We start from the raw sequence: 14,146 nt of genomic DNA on the forward strand, positions 1-14,146 counted from the left end.
TTTCTCTCTAGTCATGGTTTTCAACGTTTTGAAATCTCACCGTATCAACTATAGGCCTATACTGCACTTCATTTGCTATATGGGCCTGCAGTGAAGGTAGAGTTTGTACCTTCAGACATATAAAATGGTTAAAAATGCCAACAGTTGGCCGACCAGGCCACAGTGCAGCTGAATCGGTGCACCTACCGACAACAGCCCAGACTAATAAAGAAGAAGAAGTGTAACCTATAAATGTTTGTCTTTTTTTACCCCCTTTTCCCCCAATTTCGTGGTATCCAATTAGTAGTAACAGTCTTGTCTCATCGGTGGAACTCACAGAATAATAGGAAATAGCTTATGATACTGAATTGGATAACGTTGTTGGTAGGTATCCAAATGAGTTCAGTATGCCATTTTCATTTGAGACTAAGAAGTGTAAATGTCATGGATTATCAAGATAATATTCCAAAGACTCTAATTGAATTGACAACGACACTAAGGCTGCGTTTAGACAGCCAGCACAATTATGATTTTTTTTTCTCCCACTAATCAAATCAGCTCTGAAAAAGAGCTGATGTGAAAAGATCTGATGTGATTGGTCAAAAGACTAATTAGTGGGGGAAAAAAACAGAATTGATCTGCCTTTCTGTCACTGAAGTGATATAAATGGACACTGAATTGACTTTACTTTTTTTATCAGTGTTTTATGATGTTATTGTAGACAAAACTAACTGTGGTTTATAACAATGTAATAACACATGAATCATGATAATTTGTCTAATGTAGGCTAAACTAAAATATTCGGTTAAATGTTTTATGTCGTGTTCTCGTTTGGATGTAGCCTACTAGTGATATTAACATTCTCAGAATTCCAAACCCCTTGAACGAGCAAAGGGGGTCCTTTACACTAAAAAAATGTGTCTCAAGAGTAGTATCATTACGTCATTCAGTAGCTCGTTTTGGTAGTTCCTTCTACTCAAACTTTTCCCGACGGTGATTCAAGACTCCATGACTGCTGGTTGGACCATAGGATACTCCCACCATTCAGGAATGTGGGACTTTCCTTCCATATAAGGACTTTTTGATATCAATCACGAGTCACTACCTAGACTCAGAAAGGGGAAGGTGGAGCCTAAAATCGATTAACGAAGCGTACAAGTTCGTGTAAGCATTTTTATTGGTTGCAAGAAAAAAGAAAGGAAGTGTTTAGTTCACTCCGGAGTTTAACTGGAAGAGAAACGAAAATAAAAGTATTTGCACAAAGTATCTATACGAAAAACAAAGTAACTCGTTTATAATAATGTCTGGCTCATCATTTAACAGAGGTCCTGCTTATGGGTTTTCTGCAGAAGTCAAAAGCAAGGTAAGTGTTCACGGAAGGGAGTAAAGTGCAAATGAATAATTTGCCTATAGCGTTAGTGAGGTTTATTACGGAAAACTTGATTTATTTATTGAAAAATGTGTATGCCTAGGTCTTTTAGGCTACATAGGCTATGATGTAGACTGAGTGTAAAGATAATTACGTGGAACGGGCAAAGCTACTATACTTTTGGAATGACCTAAATAAAGCGGTAAACTTTTATCAAATTACAAGTTTTACCGGCTACGCACATATGTTTGATAACACTGTTCATTAATATGACAAAATGCTAATTTAAAAAAACTTTAGTTTGGTTTAAGTAGTTGGTTTACTTTTGGGAAGCGCTTAAAAAGGCATGGGCGTTGCCCGTGTTGGCAATGTATATTTTCTTGTGGCAAGTTAAAAATCCCTATACTGTCCCATTACATAGAGAAACTGGTCAGTACAACACTGTAGGTCTTTCATGCATCCATCCATCCACGTCCCTGAGTTTGTCACCCATCCAGAGGTCACACAGTCCTATCACGAGAACAACTGCTGCATCCTGCGCTGTGGTGGATTGGGGCCTTGGTGAATGGCTATTGTAGTGCGCAGTGCGCCCACGTGCGTAATTTGACAATTGGCATCGCAAAACAATCCAAATAGAAATATGTACTATTTTTGAACATGTGCACTTTCAAAAGTAAACGTTGACAGGAGACAGTGCCAGTGTTTTCTGGTGGCAGGTAGTATAGCTGTTAGGGAACCGAGTCAGCAACCCGGTGGGTTGCCAGTTCGAATCCCGGAGACTCGAAACATTTGTCGGGAAGTGAGCAGGCAACCGGAGGTTTGCTTCCACCAAATCGGTTGGACCTTGTGTGTACTTGACCAATTAAGTGATCTTAGATTAATTTTATCTGCAAATGCCCTTCATCCAAACATCAATGACAGTGTGGATGGCACAACCAGGAGTTAACCTACTACTGTATCCCTCGGGCCAAATATAACTGTTTTATCACAAATTTACAGTGAAGATTTAGAGAGTTTGTGGTCCTGTACTTATTATTTTTTTGTAATCGTGTGTTACACTTTTACAGTGTAATGGGAGAAATGAAATTGAAATGCTTTGCAAAGTTCGCCAACCTGGCTCTTCACTTATTGGCTCTTCACTTATGTAAATAGAGAATAATGACTAATATAATATTATTTTTGTTTATCTTTCATAAACAACAAACTTTACCCATCATGTTCCAAGTTATGTTATACAAAGGAATACTCAGGTCCCCATGTTACTACCCTGATCCATTTAACTGCAGATTACACATAGCAGATGCATGTGCATTATGTTCTTCTGTGTCTGAGACCTAGCAATGTGTCTTTTAGACCACCGGCTGATTTATTGTTTGCATTCCGTGGCTGAGTCCTTATATTGGCGAGGGTTTTCCATTGGTCCTCAGAACAGTGTACGGGTAGCCAAGTGGATGTAAAGCTGGTGGTTTCCTCTCATACCAATGAATGATGTCCATTGTCTCTGGTATTTCCTGCCGTTAATGATGTAGCAATGCAATGTGAAGTGTTGTTATTCAAGGAGTTTTTCCTCCTTGACTAGGCCCCTTAACAATTCTAGATGGTAGGTGAAATTATGGTTAACCCAGATGTTGGAACTGATCCACTAGACAAGACTATCAAATATGTTTTTTGAGAACGTAATAGTGGTCCATGTTCAATCCATTGGATTTAAACTCCTTCAACTCAGCGTCCTAACAGTCTCATTCCCCATGATCTAAATTGCGCCGCGGAATGAATTCCTTGAGTTCACCATGCCTCTCGAAATTACATCTTTCAAATGTCCTGTGGGCAATTAAAGCAGTCAATGTTGTTTTAATTTGGGGATAATCAAATGAAGCAAATATATAATGACAGGACCGGTTTGCCCAGAAAGTCCTTTATTCGGTTGTACTTAAAGTTCCGCTTCACATTTTAGCCGTGGAGGGAAATTTGTGGAGAATATTTTGACCCTATTCCTCAGTCTTACTATTCTTTGGTATGTATTTGTAACTTCAACCTCAAAATGCATTGTTGAGAGATATAGAGACCTTTTTAAAAAAATATAACTTTCTGTACAAACATTGCAGTGTTTTTGCATTTCTATTTGTAGTAGCATTTTCACAGTAAGATCGACACTACAGATATATGACGTTTTCTAAACGTTGCTTTTAGTGCCAGTTTCCATCTTCACACTTTCTTTTGATTATTTACTCAACCAAAGTATTTACAAATCAGGATAACACTTTAAACACCCTCTCAACAAGGAATGCAGCGTCAAATTGTGCATAGTTTAACTCTCCCCTATACCATGCAGCTGCCTTCCTGTGCTTCAAGGAGATTTAAGTGGTTAACCGAACAGGATGCGTGCGCGTTTTGTGTTTGAGCTAATGTCAGTGTTGGCTCTGTAAGGGCTGTTAAACAGCAAGAATAACACACAAAGTTATCCCAATTGGTTGACACCGTGAATCATGGTTTTGGGGCCGCCCATAATAAACTCTTGAGAGAGAATTTTAACACGCACAAACCATAATATTCTTTATTTCTGCTGTGGTTCTGGAAATGCAAACGCCCACTACCAAGTCATCAATTGATGATGAGTACTTCCACACATATGTTAGTAACACTTTTTTTAATACGGGAAGTACCTGGTAAAATACACTGTAATAATCTATGAATTACTTGTTTGTTTCTTTGGGATTCATTCAAACAAGCAGCAATGGTCACCATTAGGTACCAGATAATTCTACACAATTGGTAACTATTTGAAGTACCCATTGGAAAGTTTTCTCCTAAACACCAGTGGAAACATTACTGTAAAATAAAGTGTAACCTACATGTTGTGCAACTTTTTCCAAGATGTAATGAACTTTTGACCTTCCCCAGATTGCCGGAAAGTACGACCCTCAGAGAGAGGAGGAGCTAAAGGTCTGGATCGAGGATACGACCGGATGTGACATCGGGGAAGACTTCCAGAAAGGCCTGAAAAATGGTGTCATCTTGTGCAAGTACGTTTCTGAATAGGGCCAGGATCCGTCATCACGTCCCTATGTACAATGTGGCTTTATTGACCCATAAAGCTACACATTTTATGGCACCAGCCAATGCATTCAACCAAAGACATCACTCACAAACGTTCTGCTAGCTACAATATTATACATCAAATCATACAATCCATTGCATATCTGTCTGTCCTCCTTGCTGTGGGTTTTACTGCAATATAGAGCCTTTTCTCCTCAATATAGAGCCTTTTCTCCTCTGATTCCTTCTGTTGCCTATGAGGTGTCGCAGTCTAAGTAAGCAAACTCTCTTCCTCCCCTAGACTGATCAACAAACTTCAACCTGGCTCTGTGAAAAAGATCAACTCGTCCACCATGAACTGGCATCAGGTGAGCTGCTTGGATTGTTCTCTCTACGTGAACAGACTTGAACTGTACTTTACCAGCTGGTTTTACAGCTAGAGAATATATCTGAGCTGTTGTGCTGACCAAGCCTGTTTTTTTACTAGCTTAAAGGCAGAGGTAGATTGTTATTGTTAGAGGTGCAACTCTCTGGACCAGTGAGTTTACTGAAATATAGTGAGACCTCGGTGTGCCAGAGAGAGCCTTTTAGCTCAATGGCTTGTGATGGCCTCGTTATAGGTGTGACTTCCTAAAATCTACCTTCATGCAATTATTGAGAAGCTCTTTACTCATCTTTTCTTCTTATGCACTCGTCTGGTTCTAGCTGGAGAACATCACCAACTTCATCAAATCTATCCAAATGTACGGCCTGAAGCCCCATGATATCTTTGAGGCCAACGACCTGTTTGAGAGTGGGAACATGACCCAGGTCCAGAGCACACTGCTGTCTCTCGCTGGCACGGTAAAACTTTTCAAACAAATTTTTATGGTTGCATCCCTTATGAGAATCTTCTGTATTTGAACTGTGTAATTGCCACTTGCATAAATCGCTTAACCTGACATGCAGTAATGCTCTGTTCAACAAGGTCTTGTCTTCGTAAAGATGTTCCAGACGCTAAAATAATGGTGTCTCGTCTTCATCAACATATGGTGTCAGAAGCGGGATGTAAATACAGCCCCCTCCTGAATAAGCTCATAGAATTGTGTCCAGTAAAATATTGGGGCATTCAACAGTGAATGGATTTCTGTACACTTTCCCCTGCAGGCCAAGACCAAGGGCTGCCAGTCCCGAGTGGACATTGGTGTGAAGTACGCAGACAAACAGGAGAGGCTATTCGACGAGGAGAAGATGAAGGCCGGACAATGTGTCATTGGACTGCAGGCAAGAGGGAATGTGTTGACAGTGATACCACTGAAGAACATGTTGTTCTTTTTGCTGTTGCCAGCTCTGTTGCCGTCTTGCCAAACAAAAAAACATCAGTAGCAAAGCTAACCAATACATATTGCTAACAGCCTTTATAACAGGCTAAGGCAGAGACAGACTGGCATCCATGCTATTGTTCTTATAAAACTCATCTTTTATTTCATCTTTTCATAACTTCTATTTGTTTTGGATATTTCTTATTGAAGGGATGCATGTAGGGTTAGATCAATGATTCCTAACTTTTATATGCCCTTTGGCATGACTTCTATTTCAGCCAAGAACAATATTGTTGATTTGATGATATCTACTCAGGCATTCTCAGTCTGTCTGAAAGTCTCCATCTAAGGGGGGGGGGGGGGGGGTTGTAATTTTCCATTCATCCTTTGCTGTTTTCCTTTTATAACTGATATCTGTCTCTCGCTGCAGATGGGGACGAATAAGTGTGCCAGCCAGGCGGGCATGAATGCATACGGCACCAGGAGGCACCTCTACGATCCCAAGGCTCACATCCTGCCCCCCATGGACAACTCCACCATCAGTCTGCAAATGGGTACCAACAAGGGGGCCAGTCAGGTAGAAGTCCATGTGTAGAAAAGCAAATGCAAGTTCTCATTAATTTCACCATGTCTTAACTCAATCAAGGTATCAATATTGTCAATGGGGGACATAACTGCACTAGTAAACTTTGGCTTTTACTAATGGATTCTTACTTATTTTAATTCACTGCTACATATGAATTAGTTATCTTCATCTACTCAGGCTGGCATGACAGCTCCAGGAACCCGCCGTGCCATCTATGACCAGAAGCTGGGCACAGACAAATGTGACAACAGCACCATGTCACTGCAGATGGGCTCCAATGCAGGTGCCAATCAGAGCGGGCAGAACTTTGGCCTGGGTCGTCAGATCTACAACGCCAAGTACTGCCCCAAGAACGAGGAGGAGCAGAATGGGGCCGGAGCCGAATATGTCCCTGACTACCAAGACGAGGGTTACCAAGAATTCAAAGATGAAGCAGTGCCGGTGTACCAGCAAGAGGGGACGGATTATTAAAAGGGGGGTTGTGCTGGTTGAAAACAGAAGAAACACCAAGAAAGGCTTTTTCAAAGTTATTTGTTACATAGGATTTTCCGCCTTTTGGTTGATCTCCTTTTGGTATTGGACAATAGTGCCCTCTTGCCCTCATTTAAGCACCGGTTAGGACCAATGTTAGACATATCTCACATGTACTATGCATTAGTAGGTTTTTATATTCCTGTTGAAATGGCTATGCTTATGTGTTTTTAAAGTGTAACCACTAAAGCTAGTACTGGTGTCTGGGCTGTGATTAGCTTTTATATCCCAATGATTAGCTTTTAGTAAAGTACCAAAGCCCTCTTGCCAGTTTCCCCCTCAATAACTGTTTGCCATTGGTACATTTAAATGTTTATGACAATTTTTTTTAAATCTTCAGGCAAATATTGCCTGGAATCCATCTTTGAAAGGACCCAATAGAATTCAATTATTAAAAATCCCCAGTTCAAAAATGGACTGTTCCATAATTGTAATTTACCTATCCTTGTACCAAAGGTCATATTGTTAATGTAACCTATATACATTTATATTACCATAATTGATGTAAATTTGTGGTAATTATTTGTATCCATTCAGTATTTTTACTTGGTAATCTAAAAGACAACAAGATGTATCTGTTTGGACCTTCAAAAGAAACCACCGTCCACGTTTTTATGTATGCCAACTGTATACTTTCTTTGGAGGAAATATTTCCTTTGTTTGCATAACCAGAGCAACTGGAGCCAAGATTGTTTTCTTTGGCTTAGAGTATCTTGGGGAAAAAAACATTCAGGCTTTCAACATTCCAAGCTGGATGCTGGATTCATTTTGTCAATTTTCTTCATTGTATAATGTTTTAATGGATTCACTGATAAGAGGATCAAACATATTTTTTGATTTTGAACTCTGTCATTCAATGTGATTATTTATATATAGTTTTAAGTGTTTTTGTTTTATACCGACTCTGAAGGGAAATGTGCTTTTACTACCTTTTTGGTTTTATATATATTCTTTGGGCTTTCCTTTCGATCCATATTTTCATTATGAATAGAAACATTTATGGATGTTGGGAAATATGTGTGAATAAAGACATACATTGTATACAAACCAGCCTGATGTGCCAATTAGTTACAATTATAGAGTGTCTCATTAGTTACATGGTTATCATAAGTTAGGCTACGATCATGTGGTTTTAATTAGGACATGAACAATGTCTACGTTCCATAGCCTAACATAGTAATTGCATGGTGTGTGAAAAATGCAGTGTAGTCGGCATGGGATTTTGAGTCATTTGGGTCACTGATGGAATAGAGAAGTACTTTTGGTAATTTAGTGTATGTGGACACCTGTTTGACAAATATCTCATTCCAAAATCATGGGCATTACTATAGAGTTTGTCCCACCTTTTGCTGCTATAATAGCCTCCACTCTTCTGGGAAGGCTTTCCACTAGATGTTGGAACATTGCTGTGGGGACTTGCTTCCATTCAGCCACGAGCATGCTTCCAATTCGTTTCATGGGGTTGAGGTAACGGCTCTGTGCAGGTCAGTCAAGTTCTTCCACACCGATCTCAACAAACCATTTCTGTATGGACCTCGCTTTGTGCCCTAGGGGCATTGTCATGCTGAAACAGGTAAGGGCCTTCCCCAAACTGTTGCCACAAAGTTGGAAGCACAGAATCGTCTAGATTCCAGCCATTACAATGAACCCATCCTCCTATAGCTCCTCCCACCAGCCTCCTCTGGTACCAGGTAAGGTGGGTTGATATCACATAGAATTTCTTAGCAATTTTCATACAGACATATGGGTATTACATGTCTTGTTCTTGCACATGTTTGTTTCTAGGTTGTCCACCCACAGCAGAAGCTCTGTTGTATGGCACTTTGCAGTTTCAGAAGGAGATCACGTGGGAGAAGAAAATTAAGATCTGGTACCGAAATCAGGACCTCTTTCTACATGGTTTATTTATAGATGGTGATTGACTTTATACGGCACATAATCAGGGTAACATTGTACTCTGTATGAACATTATCAGGTGTGGTGGGCTGGGTGTCTTTAATCAAATGTGTTTTCTCTTACCACCTGCCTTTGTGTTATTCCATGTTAGATATATTTTTGTGTGACAGCTGTAAAAAAAGATGACACAAATTGTTCAGCTGTTTTCATTTGGATATCTCCTATAGAAGTATCCCGACTATGGTGAGTGACTTCAACTTGAATGGAAGTTGCACTGTTTGATGTTTGATAAAGATAAAAGTTATTGTACAATACCTCCACCTACTGGTCCAGTGAAATATACAAATATTTTGCCTGGCCGGAAATAGATAGCCGGATGTCCCTACGAGTCGCGCGATATTAGCACAAACGAGACTTCGGAACATTCTTTTCACCGGAACATCAGGCAAAATGGTAGGGCCCCGATTTTACAAGAACCTGAATTTGACCATCTATGTCCATCTCAGCTAAGTTATAATACATTTGATTTATTAAACCTTACAGTGCAATGCATCACTACGTATCAATTGATACATTGGTGAATTTTAGGATGAAACACTATTGACGCTACCACAAAGCTTGGGATGCATGTTAAGCTCATACGGTTGCCTGCAGTGCTAATGCTAGCTTTCTGTTTATTTACCGAGTCAGGTTTAGTCATTTAGAGAATTTTTTTATTATTTAACCTTTATTTAACCAGGTAGGTTAGTTGAGAACAAGTTCTCATTTACAACCGCGACCTGGCCAAGATAAAGCACAGCAGTTCGACACATACAACACAGAGTTACACATGGAGTAAACAAACATACAGTCAATAATAATGAAAAAGTCTATATACAGTGTGTGCAAATGAGGTACGATAAGGGAGGTAAGGCAATAAATAGGCCGTGGTGGCTAATTACAATATACCAATTAAACACTGGAGTGATAGGTGTGCAGAAGATGAATGTGCAAGTAGAGATACTTGGGTGCAAAGGAGCAAGATACATAAATAATGGGCTATGTGCAGTGATCTGTGAGAAGCTCTGACAGCTGGTGCTTAAAGCTAGTACGGGAGATATGAGGCGGCTTCAGTGATTTTTGCAGTTCGTTCCTGTCATTGGCAGCAGAGAGCTGTAAGGAAAGGCAGCCAATGATGGAATTGGCTTTGGGGGATGACCTGTGAGATATACCTGCTGGAGCGCGTGCTAGGAGTGGGCGCTGCTATGGTGACCAGTGAGCTGAGATAAGGCGGAGCTTTACCTAGCAAAGACTTGTAGATGACCTGGGAGCGAAGGGTTAGGCGACGAGTATGAAGCGAGGGCCAGCCAACGAGAGCGTACAGGTCGCAGTGGTGGGTAGTATATGGGGCTTTGGTGACAAAACGGATGGCACTGTGATAGACTGCATCCAATTTGTTGAGTAGCGTGTTGGAGGCTATTTTGTAAATGACATCGCCGAAGTCCAGGATCGGTAGGAAGGTCAGTTTTACTAGGGTATGTTTGGCAGCATGAGTGAAGGATGCTTTGTTGTGAAATAGGAAGCCGATTCTAGATTCAATTTTGGATTGGAGATGCTTAATGTGTGTCTGGAAGGAGAGTTTACTGTCTAGCCAGACACCTAGGTAGTTGTCCACATATTCTAAGTCAGAACTGTCCAGAGTAGTGATGCTGGCTAGGCCAGCAGGTGCGGGCAGCGATCAGTTGAAGAGCGTGCATTTAGTTTGACTTGCATTTAAGAGCAGTTGGGGGCCACGGAAGGAGAGTTGTGTGGCATTGAAGCTCATCTGGAGGTTAGTTAACAGTGTCCAAAGAAGGGCCAGAGGTATACGGAATGGTGTCGTCTACATAGAGATGGATCAGAGAATCACCAGCAGCAAGAGCAACATCATTGATGTATACCGAGAAGAGTCGGCCTGAGAATTAAACCCTGTGGTACCCCGATAGAGGCTGCCAGAGGCCCTCTGATTTAACACTGAGCTCAATCAGAGAAGTAGTTGGTGTACCAGGCGAGGCAGTCATTTGAGAAACCAAGGCTGTTGGGTCTGCCTATAAGAATGCGGTGATTGACAGAGTCGAAAACCTTGGCTAGGTCGATGAAGACGGCTGCACGGTAATGTATTTTATAGATGGCAGTTATGATATCATTTGGGACCTTGAGCTTGGCTGAGGTGCACCCATGACCAGCTCTGAAACCAGATTGCATAACGGAGAAGGTACAGGATTCGAAATGGTCGGTCATCTGTTTAACTTGGCTTTCGAAGACCTTAGAGAGGCAGTGTAGAATAGATATAGGTCTGTAGCAGTTTGGGTCTAGAGTGTCTCCCCCTTTGAAGAGGGGGATGATCGCGGCAGCTTTCCAATCTTTGGGAACCTCAGACGATACGAAGAGAGGTTGAACAGGCTAGTAATAGGGGTTTCAACAATTTCGGCAGATAATTTTAGAGGGTCCAGATTGTCTAGCCCGGCTGATTTGTAGGGGTCCTGATTTTGCAGCTCTTTCAGAACATCAGCTATCTGGATTTGGGTAAAGGAGAAATGTGGTGGCTTGGGCGAGTTGCTGTGGGTGGTGCAGGGCAGTTGACTGAGGTAGGGGTAGCTGTAGAAAAATGCTTATAAAAATTCTCAATTATAGTGGATTTATCAGTGGTGACAGCCTCAGTGCAGTGGGCAGCTGGGGGGAGGTGCTCTTATTCTCTATGGACTTTAGTGTCCCAGAACTTTTTTGAGTTAGTGCTACAGGATGCACATTTCTGTTTCAAAAAGCTAGCCTTAGCTTTCCTAACTGCCTGTGTATATTGGTTCCTAACTTCCCTGAAAAGTTGCATATCACAGGGGATTCCGAAGTAAGCACGACAGCACTCTACTAACACATAGTGGCTATAACTATTATTAATTCTATTCCTAATGAACGTCTCGTTTTAACACTCATTTTCATTGGCCGTCAATATCCACTGTGTTAAAGTAGTTTGCGTGATTTCTCTAGGCGGATGTCGAGATCAAGAAGAAGCGTACCTTCAGGAAGTTCACCTACAGAGGTGTGGACCTGGACCAGCTTCTGGACATGTCCTAGTGAGTAAATCAATTCATCCAGTAAATGCGCCACTACATTTGGCAATATTGCTGTTTGCATTGTGGTATTTCGGTGAAAGCTCAGCCCTTTCTGAGTGTAACCATCATAACAATGCTAGATGAACCCCATCTTGCAGAAGGGTGAGGTCTGACAGTGGCGTTCTCTCTTTCGAAAGTTGGGTACATTATTATGGCAACTGGTATGCTGTGTTCCATTTTCATTTGTTTTCTCAAATTTGCATTTAATAAAATACATATCATTACATAATTACTTGGACTATGACTAAGTATGTGAAATTCTAGAGGCTATTTTGGTACAGTCCAGATTTAAATGTTTAATTAACTTCCCTGTAGATGTCTGCTATTTGGACCTGATGCTGAATGTTAATCTGAAAGTATGCCTGACTGCATCATACCTCCTCTCCTCCAGTGAACAGCTGATGCAGCTGTATTGCGCCCGCCAGAGGAGGAGACTTAACCGTGGCCTTCGCCGCAAGCAGCAGTCCCTCCTGAAGCGCCTGCGTAAGGCCAAGAAGGAGGCTCCCCCCATGGAGAAGCCCGAGGTGGTGAAGACTCACCTTAGGGACATGGTCATCCTGCCTGAGATGGTTGGCTCCATGGTCGGAGTGTACAACGGAAAGACCTTCAACCAGGTTGAAATCAAGGTGAGGTTATGGGAAAGATCTATGGGTAGGCTTGAGCGGTTTCCAGATTGTCATACCTTCATACCAACCTTGTGCTGTCCTGGGAAATCTGGTAATACCGACACTGAACACAAGGGGTATTATTTTGGGGGCTCCAGGTGGGGCAGCGGTCTGGCGGCGCACAATTTGGCCCAGTGTCTTCCAGGTTTGGTCTGGCATTGTAAATAAGAATTTGTTCTTAACTGATTTGCCTAGTTAAATAAAAACTGTCTAACCTCACTGAGCCTCTAATTCAAAGGTTAGCAATGCTAATAGGTTAATGTAAAATTCCATATTGAATGCTAGCTAAATGCTAAAGAGTGCATTGTGAACATTTTATAGTCTCTGACATTAACTATTTACAGTACAGACATCCCAGCTCAGTTATACAAGGAACTAAAAAATACTACTCAGTTTGCTGCACTCACATTTTTAGACAGCAAGGCTTTTGATCCAAAAGGAGAGTCTCTGCTGTTACCAAGAGAAGTTTGGTTTTGCGAGAGCTAATCAGGTAGAACGAAACCAAATGCACAACTGCATAGCAGTTAGCACATTTCAGACAGTTAATGTAATAGTAATAAGATACACTATGGCCAAAAGTATGTGGACACCCCTTCAAGTTATTGGATTCAACTATTTCAGCCACACCCGTTTCAGACAGGTGTTTAAAATCAAGCACACTGCCATGCAATCTTCATAGACAAACATTGGCAGTAGAATAGCCTGAACTGAAGAGCTCAGTGACTCAACGTGGCACCGTCATCCAACAAGTCAGTTTGTCTATTTTCTGCCAAGCTAGAGCTGCCCCGGTCAACTGTAAGTGCTGTTATTATGAAGTGGAAACGTCTAGGAGCACGTGTGGTAGGCCACACAAGTTTATTTATTTAACTATTATTTTCAATGAAGGCCTAGGAACTGTGGGTTAACTGCCTTGTTCAGGGGCAGAAGAACAGATTTTTACCTTGTCAATTTGGGGATTCGATCCTGCAACCTTCCGGTTAATAGTCCAACGCTCTAACCACTAGGCTACCTGCACCCACAAGCTCACAGAACAAGACCGCCAAGTGCTGAAACATGTAGCACATAAAAATGGTTTGTCCTCGGTTGCAACACTCACTACCAAGTTCTAAACTGCCCCTGGAAGCAACTTCAGCACAATAACCATTTGTTAGGAGCTTCATGAAATGGGTTTCCATGGCCGAGCAGCCTCACACAAGGAAGGCCTTTTTTGGGGAAGGCCCTTTCCTGTTTCAGCATGACAATACCCCTGTGCAGAAAGCGAGGTCCATAGCCTTTGTTAACAATCACAGATTTTTGTGTTGTCCATAAATGTTTTGGTCCTGCATCAGTCTTGGCCTTAAAAGTTTTATGTCTGAAGCTGTCAGTGCACAATGTACTGTGGTAGTTGTGGTACAGGTGTATTCTAGTTGTCTAGTAACAGGATTGTCCTGCTCCGTACTAACAATTTTACATTTCTCTCTCCAGCCTGAGATGTGCGGCCACTACCTGGGGGAGTTCTCAATCACCTACAAACCAGTCAAGCACGGTCGCCCCGGTATCGGAGCTACACATTCTTCCCGTTTCATCCCACTGAAATAGAAGGGCTGCTGTCTTTGTATAAATAAAAATGAGGTCCCCACACTTTTCTGTCGGCTTTTAATTTAAATATGTTTTGT

General features: G+C 41.5%; 2 protein-coding genes and 1 non-coding gene across 3 annotated transcripts; all 3 read left to right on the forward strand.

Annotated features, from left to right (window-relative positions):
* Positions 1-947: 947 nt before the first annotated feature.
* LOC109871788 (calponin-2) lies at positions 948-7,849 on the forward strand. Its single transcript, XM_020462784.2, has 7 exons — positions 948-1,342; positions 4,250-4,371; positions 4,686-4,752; positions 5,090-5,227; positions 5,531-5,647; positions 6,116-6,262; positions 6,449-7,849. The coding sequence occupies exons 1-7, from the start codon at positions 1,280-1,282 to the stop codon at positions 6,740-6,742; spliced, it is 948 nt and encodes a 315-aa protein (XP_020318373.1). The 5' UTR covers positions 948-1,279; the 3' UTR covers positions 6,743-7,849.
* A 1,192-nt stretch (positions 7,850-9,041) lies between these two features.
* Positions 9,042-14,112, forward strand: LOC109872059 (40S ribosomal protein S15). Its single transcript, XM_020463150.2, has 4 exons — positions 9,042-9,151; positions 11,702-11,787; positions 12,218-12,452; positions 13,956-14,112. The coding sequence occupies exons 1-4, from the start codon at positions 9,149-9,151 to the stop codon at positions 14,067-14,069; spliced, it is 438 nt and encodes a 145-aa protein (XP_020318739.1). The 5' UTR covers positions 9,042-9,148; the 3' UTR covers positions 14,070-14,112.
* On the forward strand, positions 11,843-11,975 carry LOC116357854 (small nucleolar RNA SNORA35). Its single transcript, XR_004205896.1, has one exon. It is a non-coding gene; the product is annotated as a small nucleolar RNA SNORA35 (small nucleolar RNA).
* Positions 14,113-14,146: the final 34 nt, after the last annotated feature.

This window comes from Oncorhynchus kisutch, linkage group LG27, assembly GCF_002021735.2.
Source record: "Oncorhynchus kisutch isolate 150728-3 linkage group LG27, Okis_V2, whole genome shotgun sequence".
NCBI lineage: Eukaryota > Metazoa > Chordata > Actinopteri > Salmoniformes > Salmonidae > Oncorhynchus > Oncorhynchus kisutch.